At 39.3% G+C, this 22,469-nt stretch overlaps 1 protein-coding gene across 1 annotated transcript in view; it reads left to right on the plus strand.

Moving 5' to 3' along the window:
* rapgef5a (Rap guanine nucleotide exchange factor (GEF) 5a) overlaps nt 1-22,469 on the plus strand; it is a 106,372-nt gene that overhangs the window by 37,743 nt on the left and 46,160 nt on the right. The window contains exons 6-9 of the mRNA XM_058377928.1: nt 643-724; nt 6,078-6,126; nt 6,236-6,312; nt 22,104-22,232. Of these exons, the coding sequence (XP_058233911.1) occupies nt 643-724; nt 6,078-6,126; nt 6,236-6,312; nt 22,104-22,232 (337 nt within the window). The remainder of the gene's footprint in view (nt 1-642; nt 725-6,077; nt 6,127-6,235; nt 6,313-22,103; nt 22,233-22,469) is intronic.

Below are 22,469 nucleotides of genomic sequence, written 5' to 3' on the forward strand. Positions count from 1 at the left end.
GGAAATCGATCAGATGTGAATCCTTCACTAGTGTCTTATAAATAATAATAAATGTCTCATCTGTTCAGGAAAAAACTCCATTTTTTATCCTATGCTTTATGCTAATGCTTTGTTTACTCTTTAAATCTAAAGCTCCTCTGATTGGCTGTTGCTCTTTCCTGTCACTGTGTTGTCAGACTTTCAGATTCCCATGCATAAAGTAAGACACAAATCCACAGCAGAGAGAGGTTTGTCATGTCTGAGACATTCTGCTCTGTTTTTTGTCACTTCTTATAAAGCAGAACAGCCATTCAGTAGTCCTTCTGTCTTCATTTCTTTTCCTTTAATGTGATTTGTCCTCTTGTAACAGCTAGGCAGTTGATCCTGGTGTAGAGTAAGGTCTCTGTGGGTTGTTGTGGAGGTGGACTGATATTTTCACCGATGCTTGAGTCAAGCGATTGTGTATAAACTGTCAGAATGGAGATAAATGGCTAGTGGAGGTTTATCCTGCTGAGATTGGAGTACAGAGACCTCTGGTCAGGAGGGGGCAGTACAGAGCTGAGGCCTTAACCCTGAGTGTGTGTGTGTGTGTTATATTTGCCCCAGTGTATTAGATGGCATTTTTGTTTGATTTGCCGTTTGTTTGCCTTTTTCTTTCTCCAGTCCCGAAGAGGATCCCGAAGGAAAGCGGGATATCTGCGGAGAAATTCTGCAGATGAAAGCTTTGGAAAGGCTTACGTCCACGGTGAGTGTGTGTGTGTGTGTTACCTCTAACTTCACTGTGCTCATCACTGTACATCGTCATTCTACTGTGTGTGTGTGTGTGTGTGAGAATGATCTCTGTCCCCATCCTTCAATATCTATGTAGTTCAGCTTGTGGCTGCCATTTAAACCCAAAGGAGGGCCATCTGTCATGTTATCGTGCCCTCGTGTCCCTGTGGCACAGAGATCAGTCGTACTTATCTCATACTGTCATGTAGCAGAGCTCCATCACACTGCACTGACCACACACACACACACACACACATATGTGCTGTGTAGAAATAAAGGAGCTTTCAAGTGCAGCAATAAAGGCAGCAAGTGCTGTCTTTATTTACAGCATTAATTATTATTATTATTATTATTACTAAATGACATACCATACTGTTTCCCCATTTATCATTACATTTATATACACATAAAATGTTAACCCTTCACATTATAGCAGCTATAAACAGCCATTCCCTCTTCTCTTCTCTTCTCTTCTCTTCTCTTCTCTTCTCTTCTCTTCTCTTCTCTTCTCTTCTCTTCTCTTCTCTTCTCTTCTCTTTAATAAGAGCTTTTAAATTCAATTCAATTCTATTCTATTTTATTTGTATGGCACTTTTAACAATGGACATTGTCTCAAAGCAGCTTTACAGAACATAAGAGATATAGAACAAAAAGTTCAAGATTAATATGAGACTTATATTTAAATTTATTTGTATTTATCCCTAATGAACAAACCTGAGGCACCTGTGGCGAGGAAAAAACTCCCTTAGATGATATGAGGAAGAAACCTTGAGTGGAACCAGACTCAAAAGGGAACATCATCCTCATCTGGGTGACATCGGAGAGTAAAGCCCTCGATTTCAAAAACTTTCCCATATCAGTAAAATCAAAGTGCTGGCAGTGGAGACTCCTTACAAAAATGCCCTGAGAATATCACCATGTCGACGCTTGTTGTTGCTATAGAAACAAAAGACTGTATACTCGAAGGCTTGTATTAATAAATGAATAAACCTGTGATTGACTTTGCACTCAGCACTATTGTCAGAGATGCTTTAGAGATGTTAGAGAGCATTAATCAGCACCTCCTGAACAATCGGAAGACAGAATTCAGAAGTTTTATGGTTTTCAAATAAAAGTTACACAAAATCTTAATATAAACAGATTTATTTCTTATTATTTAGAAATAATCCTGAGTGTGATGAGAAGGAGGCTTTGTGTCTCTGATATCTCTTTGATTCTCTCTTCCCCTGACCTGATTGGTGGTCAAGGAGGTGATTGAGGCTTCATTAATCTTTTAGTAGAGTTGTTGGTAAATGTTTTCAGCTCAGATCAAACGACAAAAACAGAAGTTTACCAAAGTTCCTCGAACAGTTTTATATCATAAGGGATGTGGTATCTTAGCGTTGGACTATTGATCAGAATTTTGTGAGTTTTGTGAATCCCAGATCCAACAAGATGCCACCACTGGGCCCCTGAGCAAGGGCCTTAACCCTAAAGTGCTCAGCTGTATAAAAATAAGATCAATTGTAAGTTGCTCTGGCTAAGGGTGTCTGCCAAAATGCAGAAAGCATTTTCACTTGCTTATAACTGGCAAACAGACATTTTTTACTGATTATGTTGTCATGGATACAGCTGATTTACATTAATGACCTCTACAAAACACCATAAAGCTGCATAAAACCACAAAGCAGTACCGAGAGCTGAAAAATGTTGATTAAATGTTGAAAAAACACCTTCTTTGGGATGTTAATACAGCTCTGCCATTGCAGCATGTCAACCATCATAGACATGGGGTGCCATTACTTTCGCACAAATCTATCTATGGCTTTTTTTTAGCTGTTTTTTCAATTCTGTGATAAGAAGCTATTCAATTTTTAGTTAAATGTGTGTGTTTAAATAGAAGAAAACAACTGATTTGATGTGTTAGTCAGTGTAAATTTGGGTATGGAGTCAGAGTATCACACTCTGTAGATCCGAAGCTGTTTCACGTTAGCATGTAAACGTTAACAAGGTCTTTTTTACTATATGAACATGAACGAACTAACTAAATCGAATTTTCATGAATAGTAATTCGTTCCTGCGAGCGATTTACGAAGGGAATTTGTCCCTATTTACGTTGATAAATGAGACGCATTGCTTTTCCACGCACGCGTTCTATACGTTATTAGCATCCACCTTTATCATGACGCGACAGGCTCGGCTATACTGCGAGCGAAGACGGATGAGTTAAGCATGAAAATGCTGCTTAGTGTCAATTTTCCATGACAAATGTCTGTATTGATTTCTGAACACGGGTCATTTCAGTAAATTACATGATAAATTCTCTTCAGATATGCTCCGATTCTTTGGCTCCTGGGTGAAGAGCATCAGAATTCCGGATAAATCTAGTTTTCCAAGCAAGCTTTTTCAGTAAGAGAAAGAGTACAGAGAGGATGTGACAGGTTGCACCTTTAAGCTCAGACATTGCAGCTGTAATATTAGAAACTAATAACATTCTACCTAAAAATAGATATGTAATAATATATAAATGTATGAACTGTAGAGAACTATTGCACATTTCTGGCTTAAATTTCATTCCACAGAGTATTAACGCTCTCGTCTCATTGGTCTGTACGGCCCAGATCGAGATCTGAAGAGGTTTTCTCACTGGAGACGTTCACTGTGGTCCGAATCTGAGTGGGATTGTTCTGCATTGTTGGTCTTTTGGAGCACACAACCATATGGACTTTCTTCTTTTCTGTATTTTTTGGTGCTATTATGTGCAGTAACGCACCTCACCTGTCTCCTCTGGATCTCACAAAGTTCCCCTGCCGATCATACTACACGTGTGGTGGACATTAATGACGTCGTTGGCTAAAACACACACACACACAGCTTACTTTAAATTCCTGAAGAAATGTGTACATGAGTATCAATTGTGTTGATCAACAGTTTCAGTGCAACTGAACTCACACCACCTCCTACAGGTCGTCTCACACCGTCCCGGTCCACATGACAGCTTTTACATTCCCAATTATTCACACGAACCGTGCTATATATAAGACTAAACCTAAGCCAGAGTGAAAGTCTTTTTATCCGCAGTGTATGGTGTGTGCGAGGGCGGCTGGTATAAACGAGCTAGCAGGGATAATCCTCTGTCTGTCAAAGAGAGAAATCTGTAGAAGCTCTCGTTTTCGGTATTCAATCAGCGAACAAATCCAAACAAAGAGGATTCTTTGGTATTTTTCTGGAACTGAGCACATCACCAGCACTAATGAGATAGCACTCATAATAAAGAATGCTATGAATAAGCGAGGCTGCAGTTTGCAGACATCAGTCATGTTCATAACATAACATAACATAAAATAACATAGCATAACATAACATAACATAACATAACATAACATAACATAACATAACATAACATATAACATAACTCATCTCATATACGCTCATAACATAACATATCATAACATAACATAACATAACATAACATAACATAACATAACATAACATAACATAACATAACATAACATATAACATAACTCATCTCATATACGCTCATAACATATCATAACATAACATAACATAACAACATAACATAGCATAGCATAGCATAACATAACAACTCATCTCATATACGCTTATAGCATAACAACATAACATAACATAACATAACATAGCATAACATAACATAACATAACATAACATAACATAACATAACATAACATAACTCATCTCATATACACTCATAACATAACATAGCATAGCGTAGCATAGCATAACAACATAACATAGCATAGCATAGCATAACATATCATAACATAGCATAGCATAACAGCATAGCATAGCATAACATAACTCATCTCATATACACTCATAACATAACATAACATAACATAACATAACAACATAACATAACATAACATAACATAACATAACATAACATAGCATAACATAACATAACATAACATAACATAACATAGCATAACATAACATAACATAACATAACATAACATATAACATAACTCATCTCATATACACTCATAACATAACATAGCATAGCGTAGCATAGCATAACAACATAACATAGCATAGCATAGCATAGCATAACATATCATAACATAGCATAGCATAACAGCATAGCATAGCATAACATAACTCATCTCATATACGCTCATAACATAACATAACATAACATAACATAAAATAGCATATCATAACATAACATAACATAACATAACATAACATAACATAACATAACATAACATAACATAACATAACATAACATAACATAACATAACAACATAACATAGCATAGCATAGCATAGCATAGCATAACATAACAACTCATCTCATATACGCTTATAGCATAACAACATAACATAACATAACATATCATAACATAGCATAACTCATCTCATATACACTCATAACATAACATCTCATAACACATTCTCTTTGGGAGTGACATGGTTGGACAGGATTAGGAACGAGTACATCAGAGGGACAGCTCATGTTGGACGTTTGGGGGACAAAGTTAGGGAGGCCAGATTAAGATGGTTTGGACATGTTCAGAGGAGGGAGAGTGAGTATAGTGGTAGGAGAATGTTGGACATGGAGCTGCCAGGAAGGAGGCAAAGAGGAAGGCCAAAGAGGAGGTATATGGATGGAATAAATGAGGATATGAAGCTAGTGGGTGCAAGTGTTGAGGATGCAGAAGATAGGGATAGGTGGAGAGAGATGATTCGCTGTGGAGACGCCTGAAGGGAAAAGCCGAAAGGAGAAGTATCATCTCGTATACACTCAGACAGATCGAACATTTTATTTATTTATTTTTATTTTTTCCAGAAATATCCTCCCGGTTCCCCCGCTCATCATTGCATAGCCTTTCCATACCAGAAGCAAAAGGATCGTTGTTGTTTGATTTGTTATCTGGAAAAGCACATGCTGTGTAACACTAGAGCTTGATCTATAATGAGTCAAAAGTAGTGGTTTTTTGTACATTTCTGGCTGATTGAACCTGATCTCAGCATCTATGTCTCATGTTTTATTCCTCACACTGGCTGCAATCAGCACTGCATGATTGGGCTGTTTTGTAGCTTTTAACTTTTTAATCATTAAAAAAAAAAGTTTTTCCTGCGGTAAGACGCATCCACATCCTCCGCAGACTCTGAAGTCTTGTTCAGGGGAAACTCTACAGCACTTCTCCATTAAGAAGGAACTGCACAGTGTGAGGGCTTTTTGCATTTTTCATCATTTGTGTTTGTGTCTTAAATACTGCATCATGCACTTTCTCCTTACTGACCTTCAGTACCACGAGTGTTTCTGTTTCCTTCTAGCTGAAACATATTTCCTGTTGTTCACAGGTACAAAACGAGCTAGCTGCCGCACTGGCGAGGAAGGCACGCAAATCGAGTAAGATTAATGAGCTTTTCTGATGGAAAGCAAATAAATGAGTGTCTTCTTTATGGTTGTGTTTACTAAACGCAGTTCGACTAATAGATTGCATGTTGATTGATTGCAGTGTCTGAGGATGACAGTTCTGAGACAGGAGAAAGTTCAACACAAGAAGCGCAGAAACCAGCCGAAGACAAAGCCAAGGTACGGTACACTGAGAAGGTCCGATTTCTCTTGTTAATTTCATATTCAGCCTTTTTGTGCTTTTTGGTGAAACTTTTTGCTGTTGATGTACAGGCTATAGATTATGCTAGCCAGTATTTAGCCGTTAAATTGTTTGTATATGGTGTATCTATACAATGCAAAGGAAACACAAACTGGCTCTAATTTCATCTGAAACAAATTACTGAAAAAAATACAGAAAAAATTCAGTTGTTGTGTTAATATCATAATTGATTTAACTGACATTTAAAGCAAATTATATACAATGCTTTCACACTTTTTATAGACACACAAAAAAAGCTCTATAACATGTTTTGGTTGATCATGTTACCGTCAGTAAGATCAGTCTCAGCGGATGTGTGTAGTGCAGCAGGGGACAGGATTTAAAACATTTACATTTCTGGCATTTGGCAGATGCCCTTATCCAGAGCAACATAAAGTGCTTTAAAGTCTCTCTCAGTGAATACATTAACACTGGTTCAATAGGTCAGACTTATGACCTATTGAACAGACTTAGGATAGGTCAAAGACTTAGGATACAGGCTTAGGATATAGACTTACTGTAGGATATTTCACAGACTTAGGATACAGACTTAGAATAAGTCACAGACTTAGGATACAGACTTAGAATAAGTCACAGACTTAGGATACAGACTAAGGATATGTCACAGACTTAGGATACAGACTTAGGATAGGTCACAGACTTAGGATACAGACTAAGGATAGGTCACAGACTTAGGATAGGTCACAGACTTAGGATACAGACTTAGGATAGGTCACAGACTTAGGATACAGACTTAGGATATGTCACAGACTTAGGATACAGACTTAGGATATGTCACAGACTTAGGATACAGACTTAGGATATGTCACAGACTTAGGATACAGACTTAGGATATGTCACAGACTTAGGATACAGACTTAGGATATGTCACAGACTTAGGATACAGACTAAGGATATGTCACAGACTTAGGATATGTCACAGACTTAGGATACAGACTTAGGATAGGTCACAGACTTATGATACAGACTTAGGATACAGACTTAGGATAAGTCACAAAGTTAGGATACAGACTTATGATACAGACTTAGGATAGGTCACAGATTTAGGATACAGACTTAGGATAGGTCACAGACTTATGATACAGACTTATGATACAGACTTAGGATACAGACTTAGGATAGGTCACAGACTTATGATACAGACTTAGGATACAGACTTAGGATAGGTCACAGACTTATGATACAGTCTTAGGATACAGACTTAGGATAGGTCACAGACTTAGGATACAGACTTAGGATAGGTCACAGACTTATGATACAGACTCAGGATACAGACTTAGGATAAGTCACAGACTTAGGATATAGACTTAGGATACAGACTTAGGATACAGACTTAGGATAGGTCACAGACTTATGATACAGACTTATGATACAGACTCAGGATACAGACTTAGGATAAGTCACAGACTTAGGATATAGACTTAGGATACAGACTTAGGATAGGTCACAGACTTATGATACAGACTCAGGATACAGACTTAGGATAAGTCACAGACTTAGGATATAGACTTAGGATACAGACTTAGGATAGGTCACAGACTTATGATACAGACTTAGGATAAGTCACAGACTTAGGATATAGACTTAGGATACAGACTTAGAATACAGACTTAGGATAGATCACAGACTTATGATACAGACTCAGGATACAGACTTAGGATAAGTCACAGACTTAGGATATAGACTTAGGATACAGACTTAGGATACAGACTTAGGATACAGACTTATGATACAGACTCAGGATACAGACTTAGGATAAGTCACAGACTTAGGATATAGACTTAGGATACAGACTTAGGATACAGACTTAGGATACAGACTTAGGATAGGTCACAGACTTACGATACAGACTCAGGATACAGACTTAGGATAAGTCACAGACTTATGATACAGACTTAGGATATAGACTTAGGATACAGACTTATGATACAGACTTAGGATAAGTCACAGACTTAGGATACAGACTTATGATACAGACTTATGATACAGACTCAGGATACAGACTTAGGATAAGTCACAGACTTAGGATATAGACTTAGGATACAGACTTAGGTTACAGACTTAGGATAGGTCACAGACTTACGATACAGACTCAGGATACAGACTTAGGATAAGTCACAGACTTAGGATACAGACTCAGGATACAGACTTAGGATAAGTCACAGACTTAGGATATAGACTTAGGATATAGACTTAGGATACAGACTTAGGATACAGACTTAGGATATAGACTTAGGATACAGACTTAGGATATAGACTTAGGATACAGACTTAGGATACAGACTTAGGATACAGACTTAGGATAGGTCACAGACTTACGATACAGACTCAGGATACAGACTTAGGATAAGTCACAGACTTAGGATATAGACTTAGGATATAGACTTAGGATACAGACTTAGGATACAGACTTAGGATAGGTCACAGACTTATGATACAGACTTAGGATATAGACTTAGGATACAGACTTATGATACAGACTTAGGATAAGTCACAGACTTATGATACAGACTTAGGATAAGTCACAGACTTAGGATACAGACTTATGATACAGACTTAGGATACAGACTTATGATACAGACTCAGGATACAGACTTAGGATAAGTCACAGACTTAGGATACAGACTTAGGATACAGACTTATGATACAGACTCAGGATACAGACTTAGGATACAGACTTATGATACAGACTCAGGATACAGACTTAGGATAAGTCACAGACTTAGGATACAGACTTATGATACAGACTTAGGATACAGACTTAAGATAAGTCACAGACTTAGGATATAGACTTAGGATACAGACTTAGGATACAGACTTATGATACAGACTCAGGATACAGACTTAGGATAAGTCACAGACTTAGGATACAGACTTATGATACAGACTTAGAATACAGACTTAGGATAAGTCACAGACTTAGGATATAGACTTAGGATACAGACTTATGATACAGACTCAGGATACAGACTTAGGATAAGTCACAGACTTAGGATACAGACTTAGGATACAGACTTATGATACAGACTCAGGATACAGACTTAGGATATAGACTTAGGATATAGACTTAGGATACAGACTTAGGATAGGTCACAGACTTATGATACAGACTTAGGATAAGTCACAGACTTAGGATACAGACTTATGATACAGACTTATGATACAGACTTATGATACAGACTTATGATACAGACTTATGATACAGACTTAGGATACAGACTTATGATACAGACTTAGGATACAGACTTATGATACAGACTTAGGATACAGACTTATGATACAGACTTAGGATACAGACTTAGGATACAGACTTAGGATAGCATCAGCCTAAATTCCTCTGTGGGGAGGATATTTTTTTAAACACATATAACAATACATAATACAAACAGGGAAAATAAGAGCTAGTTTAAGTGTTTCAGGAAGAGGTTGGTCTTCATCCGTGGTTTGAAGGCGGTCAGTGACTCAGCTGAAGTTTATTCCACCACCTCGGTGCCAGAACAGAGAAGAGTCTTGATGTATATACAGTACCTACCTCTCACCCTGAGAGATGATGGGAGCAGTGGAGCAGTGCTAGTAGATGGGAGGGATGGAAACTTTTAGACGTTGTTCAGAGTCTTGGTCCGGTTACAGACTCAGTTCACAAACATGCGTGGACAACACAATATGACTCACATATTAATGTATTTATTTTGGTGCTACATTACAGTTATAATCCTGCAGGTCTGAACACACATGATACCAGATAAAGTTTGGAAAAAAGTGCAGATAACAGCAGAAACAGTTGTAGTAGGATATTCAGTCATCTATTCATTTCATCCTGACACTTTTATTGTAAATATTGGCTGGATATTGAAAAAAATGACTGTAATATGGCAAAATTTCAATGTTTGCTAACGGAATTGTGGAAACTGCCCTTAGACTTTCATTAGAAGTTTTCAGTGCAGGGAAGTGTGTTAAAATTCTTAAGAGAGAGAGAGAGAGAGAGTGTGTATGTGTGTGTTTCTGTGTCTGTGTGGGCGTGTGTGTGTGTGTATATATGTGTGTGTGTGTGTGTGTCTGTGTGCGTATGAAAGGACACCGTGTCGAGAACAGACTTCCATTAGCCAGCTGTAGGAAACTATTTTTTTCCCCTCCAGCCCCTGTTTCCTGAACAAAAGAACAAAAATTTTTTGAAAGCAATTTAGCTTTTAGAAAGAGTGACTCAGCAGCTTAGTGAAGAATAAAGAGCACAGGGGGGTCATGTCTGAAGAGGAACATGCTGCTTTATTTCAGAAAGGTGTGTGTTTCCTGTGGATTTCTAGAATAATGTGAACCCTGGGTATGAAGTTCTGTTTGTGTGTCTGAGTGCATTTATGTGTCTGTAGTTGTGTGGGTGAGAGAGAGAGAGAGAGAGAGAGAGAGATGGAGAGAGAGACAGATGGAGAGAGAGAGAGAGAGAGATGGAGAGAGAGAGAGAGAGATGGAGAGAGAGACAGATGGAGAGAGAGAGAGAGACAGAGAGAGAGAGAGAGAGAGACAGAGAGAGAACGGGAAACAGGATGGAGAGGGTGGGCGAGTGAGTTTGGCAGGACTTCAGACATGGGAAACCTTTTACTGTGTCTCAATAATTCATCAGTTCACCGTGATTTGATCAGAAAGAAAAATCTAACACAATAAAGCAACATAGTGCCGCAACACAACACAGATCTGAGATCAGACAGAAGAGCAACATACTGTAGTTACACTACACAGATCTGAGATCAGACAGAAGAGCAACATACTGTAGTTACACTACACAGATCTGAGATCAGACAGAAGAGCAACATAATGTAGTTACACTGCACAGATCTGAGATCAGACAGAAGAGCAACATACTGTAGTTACACTGCACAGATCTGAGATCAGACAGAAGAGCAACATAATGTAGTTACACTGCACAGATCTGAGATCAGACAGAAGAGCAACATAATGTAGTTACACTGCACAGATCTGAGATCAGACAGAAGAGCAACATACTGTAGTTACACTACACAGATCTGAGATCAGACAGAAGAGCAACATACTGTAGTTACACTACACAGATCTGAGATCAGACAGAAGAGCAACATACTGTAGTTACACTGCACAGATCTGAGATCAGACAGAAGAGCAACATAATGTAGTTACACTACACAGATCTGAGATCAGACAGAAGAGCAACATAATGTAGTTACACTACACAGATCTGAGATCAGACAGAAGAGCAACATAATGTAGTTACACTGCACAGATCTGAGATCAGACAGAAGAGCAACATACTGTAGTTACACTGCACAGATCTGAGATTAGACAGAAGAGCAACATAATGTAGTTACACTGCACAGATCTGAGATCAGACAGAAGAGCAACATAATGTAGTTACACTGCACAGATCTGAGATCAGACAGAAGAGCAACATAATGTAGTTACACTGCACAGATCTGAGATCAGACAGAAGAGCAACATACTGTAGTTACACTGCACAGATCTGAGATCAGACAGAAGAGCAACATAATGTAGTTACACTGCACAGATCTGAGATCAGACAGAAGAGCTATGTATTTATTTTAGCAGCATAATACAGAGATCAGACATCCTCACTGCATTCCCACACTGTCCCACAGCACAGATCTGAGATCAGACATAACATCAACATATTTTACCAGCACAACACAGATCTAAAATCAGACATGTTTCATACCACACTGCACCAACACAAATTTGAGATCAGACATTCTCACTGCACTCCCTCACTGTACACACCCTGCACAGATCTGAGATCAGACATAACAGCAACCTATTTTAACAGCCCAACACAGATCTCAGATCAGACATGTTCATACCACACTGTACCAACACAGGTTTGAGATCAGACATTCTCACTGCACTCCCACATTACAGACACAGCACAGACCTGAGATCAGACAGAAGAGCAACATACTATAGTTACACTGCACAGATCTGTGATTAGACATGTTTCATTCCACACTGCACCAACACAAGTTCAAGATCAGACATTCTCATTGCCCTCCCACTTTGTACACACACTACACAGACAAAAAGGCAACATATTTTACCATTACAACACAGATCTGAGATCAGACATGTTTCATACCACACTGCACACAAGTTTGAGATCAGACATTTTCACTGCACGCCCACACTGTAGACTCACTGCACAGATCTGAGATCAGACAGAAGAGCAAATACTATAGTTACACTGCACAGATCTGAGATCAGACACGTTTCATACCACACTGCACACAAGTTTGAGATCAGACATTTTCACTGCACGCCCACACTGTAGACTCACTGCACAGATCTGAGATCAGACAGAAGAGCAAATACTATAGTTACACTGCACAGATCTGAGATCAGACACGTTTCATACCACACTGCACACAAGTTTGAGATCAGACATTTTCACTGCACGCCCACACTGTAGACTCACTGCACAGATCTGAGATCAGACAGAAGAGCAAATACTATAGTTACACGCACAGATCTGAGATCAGACATGCTCACTAAAACACCACACTGCACCAAAGTTGGATAAACCTGAGATCAGACAAAAAAGCAACATATTATACCAGCACAGCACAGATTTGCAATATATAGATCAGACAATGTTTCATACCATACCAATTCCACAATCTTCACAAAGTGTACAGGCCTGAGATTAGACAGTAGAGGGATGTACTATACCAACACACCAGACCAGATCAGATAAGCTCACTACAATTCCACATTCACAAAGTTTTCAGGGCCAAGATTAGACAGGGATCCACTGTACTAACACAACACAGACCTGAGATCAGATTAGACAGTATAGGGATCCACTGTACTAACACAACACAGACCTGAGATCAGATTAGACAGTATAGGGATCCACTGTACTAACACAACACAGACCTGAGATCAGATTAGACAGTATAGGGATCCACTTTACTAACACAACACAGACCTGAGATCAGATTAGACAGTATAGGGATCCACTGTACTAACACAACACAGACCTGAGATCAGATTAGACAGTATAGGGATCCACTTTACTAACACAACACAGACCTGAGATCAGATTAGACAGTATAGGGATCCACTGTACTAACACAACACAGACCTGAGATCAGATTAGACAGTATAGGGATCCACTTTACTAACACAACACAGACCTGAGATCAGATTAGACAGTATAGGGATCCACTGTACTAACACAACACAGACCTGAGATCAGATTAGACAGTATAGGGATCCACTGTACTAACACAACACAGACCTGAGATCAGATAAGCTCACTACAATTCCACATCGTTCGCAAACTGTACATGGCCGAGATTAGTCAGTAGACAGATGCACTATACCAACACAACACAGGTCTGAGATCAGATATGCTCACTACAATTCCACATTGTTTCAAGGCCAGGATTAGACACTAGAGGGATATACTGTACCAAGGCACATCTGAGATCAGACATATCTGATACTGCCTAGACCTGAAATGACAAAAACAATGCAGCAGTGCAATACCTCAGGTCTGAGATCAGACACAGTAATAAAAAACAGATTTCCGAGGCCTGAGATTTGATAGGCTCAATAAAACAAGATAAAAATGAAAAGATTATAATACCACATTGCTCTAATTTAAGATTAGACAGTTCTACAGGTCTGAGATCAGACTTCACTTATTGCAAAAAGCCGAAATGTTTTGGTGAAACCCTGTATATCTCTTCCTCATTCATATCCATGTATGGACAACCCCAAAATAAAAATGCGGCAGCTTTATATAACTCAAAGGACACAACCGGTGGCTGTAGTTAGCGTTAGTTTGGGTTATTTGCATGGTTGTTGTGGTTGTTGGTCTTGTAACAGGAAGTGCCACAGGCAGAAGAGAGAGAGAGAGAGAGAGAGGTCTTGTTACGGCGCTTATCAGACATGTTTATTTATCGAGCAGACTCCTACAGGAAAGTGCTGATGAGGGAGTTTACGGGTGTGTTTACGTGTGGGTGAGAAAGGGACAGAATCAGAGGCAGTTATTTATAGCTAACGATACAGATTCCAGGGAAAATAAATTCAGTTTCTCCTTAGGGATGCTCAGTGCACACAGTAAACTACATAATAAGACTACTTCTGTTCAACAACAGTTTCTGGTTTTGTTTTGTTTTTTTTACTGGAAACTGCATTTAACTGCTCTAACTGAATGGAGAGACTTTTGGGGAATTGCTTTTAGGAGAATAAACAAGATATCTACAGTCATATGCATATTTATTCTGGAGCCAGGAATGGAAATTAGTTTTACGAAGCAGAATGTTGTCCAACTGTTCAAATAAAAACGACATGGATGACGAGTGTGAGATAATCAGATATTATTGTTTGGGGAATGTTAATGGATGTTCAGCAGAATAAATACAAGCATCGGAGAAATAAAGCAAGTTTTTAAACAAGTTTGGGAAAAATAAACCCAGTAATCTACAGTTCACTGTGATTTGATCAGACAGAAGAATCTAGCAAAATAAAGCAGCATAGTGTGGCAAAACACACACACACATACACACACACTACACTACACTACACTACACAAATACAAAATCATGCAGAAGAGCAACATCATGCAGCAAGACAACACAGATCTGAGATCAGACATCCTCACTACAATCACACACTGCACAGACCTGAGATCAGACATCCTCACTACAATCACACACTGCACAGATCTGAGATCAGACATCCTCACTACAATCACACACTGCACAGACCTGAGATCAGACATCCTCACTACAATCACACACTGCACAGATCTGAGATCAGACATCCTCACTACAATCACACACTGCACAGACCTGAGATCAGACATCCTCACTACAATCACACACTGCACAGACCTGAGATCAGACATCCTCTCTACAATCATACACTGCACAGACCTGAGATCAGACATCCTCACTACAATCACACACTGCACAGACCTGAGATCAGACATCCTCACTACAATCACACACTGCACAGATCTGAGATCAGACATCCTCACTACAATCACACACTACACAGATCTGAGATCAGACATCCTCACTACAATCACACACTGCACAGACCTGAGATCAGACATCCTCACTACAATCACACACTGCACAGATCTGAGATCAGACATCCTCACTACAATCACACACTGCATAGACCTGAGATCAGACATCCTCACTACAATCACACACTGCACAGACCTGAGATCAGACATCCTCACTACAATCACACACTGCACAGACCTGAGATCAGACATCCTCACTACAATCACACACTACACAGACCTGAGATCAGACATCCTCACTACAATCACACACTGCACAGACCTGAGATCAGACATCCTCACTACAATCACACACTACACAGACCTGAGATCAGACATCCTCACTACAATCACACACTGCACAGATCTGAGATCAGACATCCTCACTACAATCACACACTGCACAGACCTGAGATCAGACATCCTCACTACAATCACACACTGCACAGACCTGAGATCAGACATCCTCACTACAATCACACACTGCATAGACCTGCGATCAGACATCCTCACTACAATCACACACTGCACAGACCTGAGATCAGACATCCTCACTACAATCACACACTGCACAGACCTGAGATCAGACATCCTCACTACAATCACACACTACACAGACCTGAGATCAGACATCCTCACTACAATCACACACTGCACAGACCTGAGATCAGACATCCTCACTACAATCACACACTGCACAGACCTGAGATCAGACATCCTCACTACAATCACACACTGCACAGACCTGAGATCAGACATCCTCACTACAATCACACACTGCACAGACCTGAGATCAGACATCCTCACTACAATCACACACTACACAGACCTGAGATCAGACATCCTCACTACAATCACACACTGCACAGACCTGAGATCAGACATCCTCACTACAATCACACACTACACAGACCTGAGATCAGACATCCTCACTACAATCACACACTGCACAGATCTGAGATCAGACATCCTCACTACAATCACACACTGCACAGACCTGAGATCAGACATCCTCTCTACAATCACACACTACACAGACCTGAGATCAGACATCCTCACTACAATCACACACTGCACAGACCTGAGATCAGACATCCTCACTACAATCACACACTACACAGACCTGAGATCAGACATCCTCACTACAATCACACACTGCACAGACCTGAGATCAGACATCCTCACTACAATCACACACTACACAGACCTGAGATCAGACATCCTCACTACAATCACACACTGCACAGACCTGAGATCAGACATCCTCTCTACAATCATACACTGCACAGACCTGAGATCAGACATCCTCTCTACAATCACACACTGCACAGACCTGAGATCAGACATCCTCACTACAATCACACACTGCACAGACCTGAGATCAGACAGTACAAATTTTCGCCTTAAGGGCCCGCCTCCAGAACGAATGAAATTCCACTGTATTGAACTTTGATTTAATGTGTATGGAAGGAGTCTCCAGTATCAGCAGGCGAGTGTGTAGGTTTTCCTCCACAGCGTGTTCTCAGTTAAATAACATGTTGTTAACGTGTTTATTATTCATTTTAGGTTCCGTAGCACATCTGGTATAAAGGTCCCTGCGAATTAGCTGTTACTATAGAAACGAGTATGTATTGGAATGATTTGCAGAAATCTGGGAATTCAGCATTGCTTTGGATTAATGACTGTTTAATATTAATAGCATCTCTTCCTCCTTCATTTTCAGTAAATCTATATCCGAAATGTATATATTGTGTCACTATATTCACCGTCGTAACGTACTTGCGGTTGTGCTAATGCTATCAGTGTGTGTTGCGTTGTTAGCGTTGGTTATATGTGTAAGTAAGTGAAGAATAAAAGTGTGTTTGTGTTTGTACGTGTTTGCATTGTGCTGGTGTAAATATCTGCGCTGGAGGTTATTAGCTTGTGCAATTTCGGGACCCTGTGTCTTATTAGACTGAATGATGGCAAACAGAGCTCTTAGATGTGTGTGTGTGTGTGTGTGTGTGTGTGTGTGTAGCCTGGCTGTGCTACATCTGATTAGAGCTCCTCTGTGGTTCCCTTCCACCCACAGCCTGGATGATTATTACCATGTAGGTAATTACAGCCTAGGTAATAGCATCTCTCTCTCTCTCTCTCCCTCTCTCTCTCTCTCTCTCTCTCTCTCTCTCTCTCTCTCTCTCTCTCGTTCGTATTTACGCATATGTGGTCAGATACATTCGTAAATGGCCACCAGAAAGCAGTTTTAAAGTAAGCACCCTCTCTCAGTGACTCTCTCATGTCCTCATTCCCGTGTCCTCATATTAATATTCAGTATTCCAGCAGCACTTGAAGTCTTCGCCTAAGCTTCTAGTCCTCCGCTGCGGGCCATAATTTAGTGTAAAAAAACCTATGCAGGGAACTTAGATGCCCACAGCAGCCATTTGTAGGATCTCTTCAACCTGAACTGATGAAAAACATGTACGTTTATAGAGCCATTATGGAAGCGACTCGCTGATTAATAGATATTTCGCTCTCGAGGTGTTTCATGTTGTGAATGGAAAAATGGCTACAGACGAATTTACCTATAAATTGAGAGTGAATAAATGGTTGCTTTTAGTTACTTATCAGTCGATAACGTTTTTGATACAGATCATTTCCGTTCAATTTAAAATTTAGCGCTTTTAACAATGTCTCAAAGCAGGTTTACAGAAGTATAGAAACATAGAATAAAAATGATAAAGTTTAACGTTATGTTAATATTTGTCGCTAATGAGGAAGCCTGAGGCGATGGTGGTGAGGATGGTGGTGAGGAAGAAAAGTTGGTGGTGAGGAACCAGGCTCAGAAGGGAACCTCATCCTGATTTGATCTATGATATATTTTGATATAATAATAATAATAATAATAATAATAATAATAATACAAATAACTAACAGATCAATGAATGAATCTGATTAAAAGAACCAGAACTACTAAAAGTTGTCCTGTAGCACTTGTAGTTGTTTGTGTGTTCACTGTGAATGTGTATTATTGACATGTGAGACTTATTCTCATATAAATACTTTCATATAAGTACTTTTTAATTTCCCTTTCTCAGCACGCATCATGTTTCCCAGCATTTTGAGTGCTGTTCATGTGTTTTTGTTTAGTTCTGGTCCCTTGTTTACCCTAATGTGTTCACCTATTCCGTATCTCACCTTCATTAACTTGAATGTTTCTACTCTGTATGTTTTGTTCTGTGCTACAAATTCTCCTCTTGCTTTTTGTTTGCTTGTATTCTGTTTCCTGGTTCTGCCCATGGCCTGTTTGTTTTTATGTCTGATTATCCTGCATTAAGCGTGAGTCAGTTTGGGTTTTAAACAATACTGACTGTAATTTTCTAGATTGGCCGCCATAAAACATTTGCTCTGTTTACACTATGAGTTACACATCACACCTCCCTGCTAGTTTAGTCCAGTGACTTTTATCCCCTATGGTGGGGAGGAAAAGTACCGATCAGTTAATAATAATAATAATAATAATAATTTGCCTTTATTTGTCACATATACATTACAGCACAGTGAAATTCTTTTCTTTGCATATCCCATCCTTATCCCATGTCCCATCCATATCAGTTCAGAATTACTTGTTAATAACCAAGAAAGACCAGCATGTGTAATAAAAGCCACTTATTTTAAAATCAGTTTTGAGATTATTTATTTGTTTGTTTCTTTTTATGCATCTTATTATTTATTTATTTATTTATTTATTTATTTATTTATTTATTTATTTATTTATTTGTGTGTTTGTTTATTTATTTATTTATTTATTTATCTATTTATCTATCTATCTATCTATCCCTCCACCCTCCCCCTAGTCTCTCTGTCATTGTTTTGCTGACTTTGACTTTATTCCCCCTCAGTTGGTTTACTGGCACCATGGGATAATTACCTCACAGGAAGTGCTCTGCTCTGCACCAATCAAAACACAGCTCAGTGTCAATAAACAAAAGAAGGCTTCTGGCTCTGATGATAGTCCATATTCTCATGAACCGCCCCCTCTTACTGTTTCTGAAACTCACAACTACTGTCCCCTGGGTGTGTCTGGGTTTGTGTGTCTTATCTCTTCTTGTGTGTCTCCTCTATGGAAAAAGTCGAAATAGATTAAATTAAGTTTTCAGCCTAATCTTTATACGACGTCTTGCATAAATATTTCCGTTCGACCCCACCCCTAAAAATGTTTCCACAGTTTTATAGTGTTATAGTCTGGAAATAAAATGGACTTCAATGGCTTGAACTTGAACTTTTATGAAACATACTTGTAATGGAAGACTCAAGGCAGTGGATGAATTCATATTTCTAATATTTTAGGAGATATTAGCACTGTACAATTACATATTATTTACATGTACATTTCTGGGATTTGGGAGACGCTCTTATCCAGAGTGACATACAAATGTGCATTAAAGTCTCTGTCAATGAATGCATTAACACTGGTTCAATCAATAGGTCATAGACTTAGGACACCATTAACCTAAAAACTAAGGGTTTTTTTGTACATACAACATAACAATACTTAAAAACTAGGAAGAAATAAGAGCTAGTTTATTTATTCCTCCACCTTGGTGCCAGAACAGAAGAGAACAGTCCTGATGTATACCTACCTCTTACCCTGAGAGATGGTGGGACCGGTCGAGCAGTGCTGGTAGATCTGAGGGAGCAAGGTGCAGTGCATTTTGCATCATTTGCAGTGGATGAATTGCGTTCAGAGGTAGATCTACCAGTAAAGAGTTGCAATAGTCCAGTCTCAATATGACAAAAGACTGAACAAGCACCTGAGTAGCCTGTGTAGATAGAAATGGTTGAATCCTTATGATGTTCTAGAAAAGAAACCGACATGAACGTTTCACATTAGCAACATGGAAGGAAAAGGACAGTTGATTGTCCATGGTTACCCCGAGGTTTACGAGCACTGGCTAAAAGGGGAGTTCATGGAGTTGTTCAGAGATAATGCAAGATCCTGGGTAGTGACCAAGAAAAGTTTACAATCGAAATCATTTTCCATTTTTCTTTAAAATGAACAGTGTTCCTGATGATGCACACTTTTTGCATCTTCTCAACCTACATCCAACTTAAACTAGCCAAATTTAATTGAAAGGATGTATTATGTACACTTATTTAACCATTTACAAATGAAGAATTCATTAAAGTGTCTTAAAAAATGTGTTTATTGGCGGCACCACCAACTTTCTAGATAGGTTTTTAAGTAAACATGAAGATAAAATTTTGGTCCATAGTGGTTTTAAATTGTAAAACACCAGTGTATTCCTTTAACCCTTTTTTACCACTATACTGGTGTTCCATTTGACCAGTGAAATGGAAATGGACTTATGGGATGTTTTCACTCAGTATAAACAAATGAATGTGGCTGATAAATCAGGCTGTGAGTCTGATATAAAATGAGTCAGGACTCTGTTGGCGTTCAGTGTGTTTTAGACCTGTGTTTTTCCCTCTGTTGGATAACCTTACACGGATTTTTAGTGGTTGAGGCTCAACACCTTTACATTTTAGAATCTTTTTAGATGAACAAGCACTTTGGGTGTCTCAGAGAGCAGAAATGGGTTTGATATCAACGTTTACTTTGAAGATAGAAACATTTGTGGGAATTTTTCTATGAATATATCTCCCCAAGTAGTCTAGATTAAAACAGAAATACTTATGAAAAACTGAGTGTCTCCTTTTTATACGTACCACCACTGTGGAGTGTGACTTGACAAAGCAACATGGACACAACAAAACAGGTTAAAAATGGTTAGAAAGTTTTCTTTTTCCACATACAGTGCTTTGCAGAAATAACCCCCTTTGAATTAGGGACTTAAATGTAATTAATCTAAACAAAATAGCCCATAATACCGAAGCTGGGGGGAAAAAATCCATATAAATCGCAATAAAATAAATAATTGTGTAAATAATTTTGTGAAGTATATTGATTTTCTTCCCCCAGCTTCATCAGTAAGGGTGATTTGGTTCAGATTCATGACATATAATATTAATTCAGTCCCTTGTTTCAAGAAGAATGAAAACTTAAGCAAGCCACTGTAGAGAAATTCACTGCCAGCACTATCCACTTTATTCTCTTTTTTTGTTGTTTTGTTTTCTCTCGCTATCTCTCTGACACACTGGTAAGATAAACACTCCTCAGATCAGATCTGTAGCTGTGTGTATGATACGAAGCCTGTGGCTGATAAAACCGTTTCCTTTCAGGAAGCTAAATACTCCACAGTTTCTCTTTCCCACTGCAGTTTGGTTACGTTGTTCTGTTGGCACTTTCCCGCTTCTGTTTTGGGCGGAGTTACAAACGTGAACCTTTTCTCTCACACACACACACACACACACACTTACTCACTGAAAGTAAGGCAGACAAGTGCGCTCACTCATACTTCAGACTAACGCAGGAGGAGAAGTATCAGGGGATGAGTGAGAGACGAGAGCAGGACGTACACATACACACCTCAGTTCTGACAGCACTGAGACTTCAGGCTTCTATAACACACCCTCATTAGGAGTTTATTACAGATCTGCGCTCCTGATTGAGAGTGTGTACCGTGGCTCTGTCTGTGAGTGTGTGTTGGAAAGATGGGCAGCATGACGTGGGACTGCGGGCTGAAGTATCTCTTCTCTCTGCCTCCGGCTCTGCAGCAGGGTGGTGTGTGTGCGCTGAGGTCCCCAGATGAGTTTTCACGCTTGGAGATGGTGCAGAGGCTGGCCAAGGACGGGTGCCGCTTCCTCCAGAACCAGAACTACAGACTACCTGAACGCTCAGCACAGGTCAGTGACAGTCTCTCTCACACTCTTTCTTACTGTCCCCCCATGCTGGCTCAACCATGGCAAGTAGTGCTAGTCTCATCATTTGCTGCAGGACTTCCATGTGCTGTGTCATTAATCGACATGCTCTGATGCGCCGACTGACCTCATCATCCATCTTTATTAACTGCTAGAAATGAGATATGACAGTTTGATGCCAATATCGAACTTACATTATATACTTTGGTTTAAGAAAAAAGA

This window comes from Hemibagrus wyckioides, linkage group LG24, assembly GCF_019097595.1.
Source record: "Hemibagrus wyckioides isolate EC202008001 linkage group LG24, SWU_Hwy_1.0, whole genome shotgun sequence".
Classification (NCBI taxonomy): domain Eukaryota; kingdom Metazoa; phylum Chordata; class Actinopteri; order Siluriformes; family Bagridae; genus Hemibagrus; species Hemibagrus wyckioides.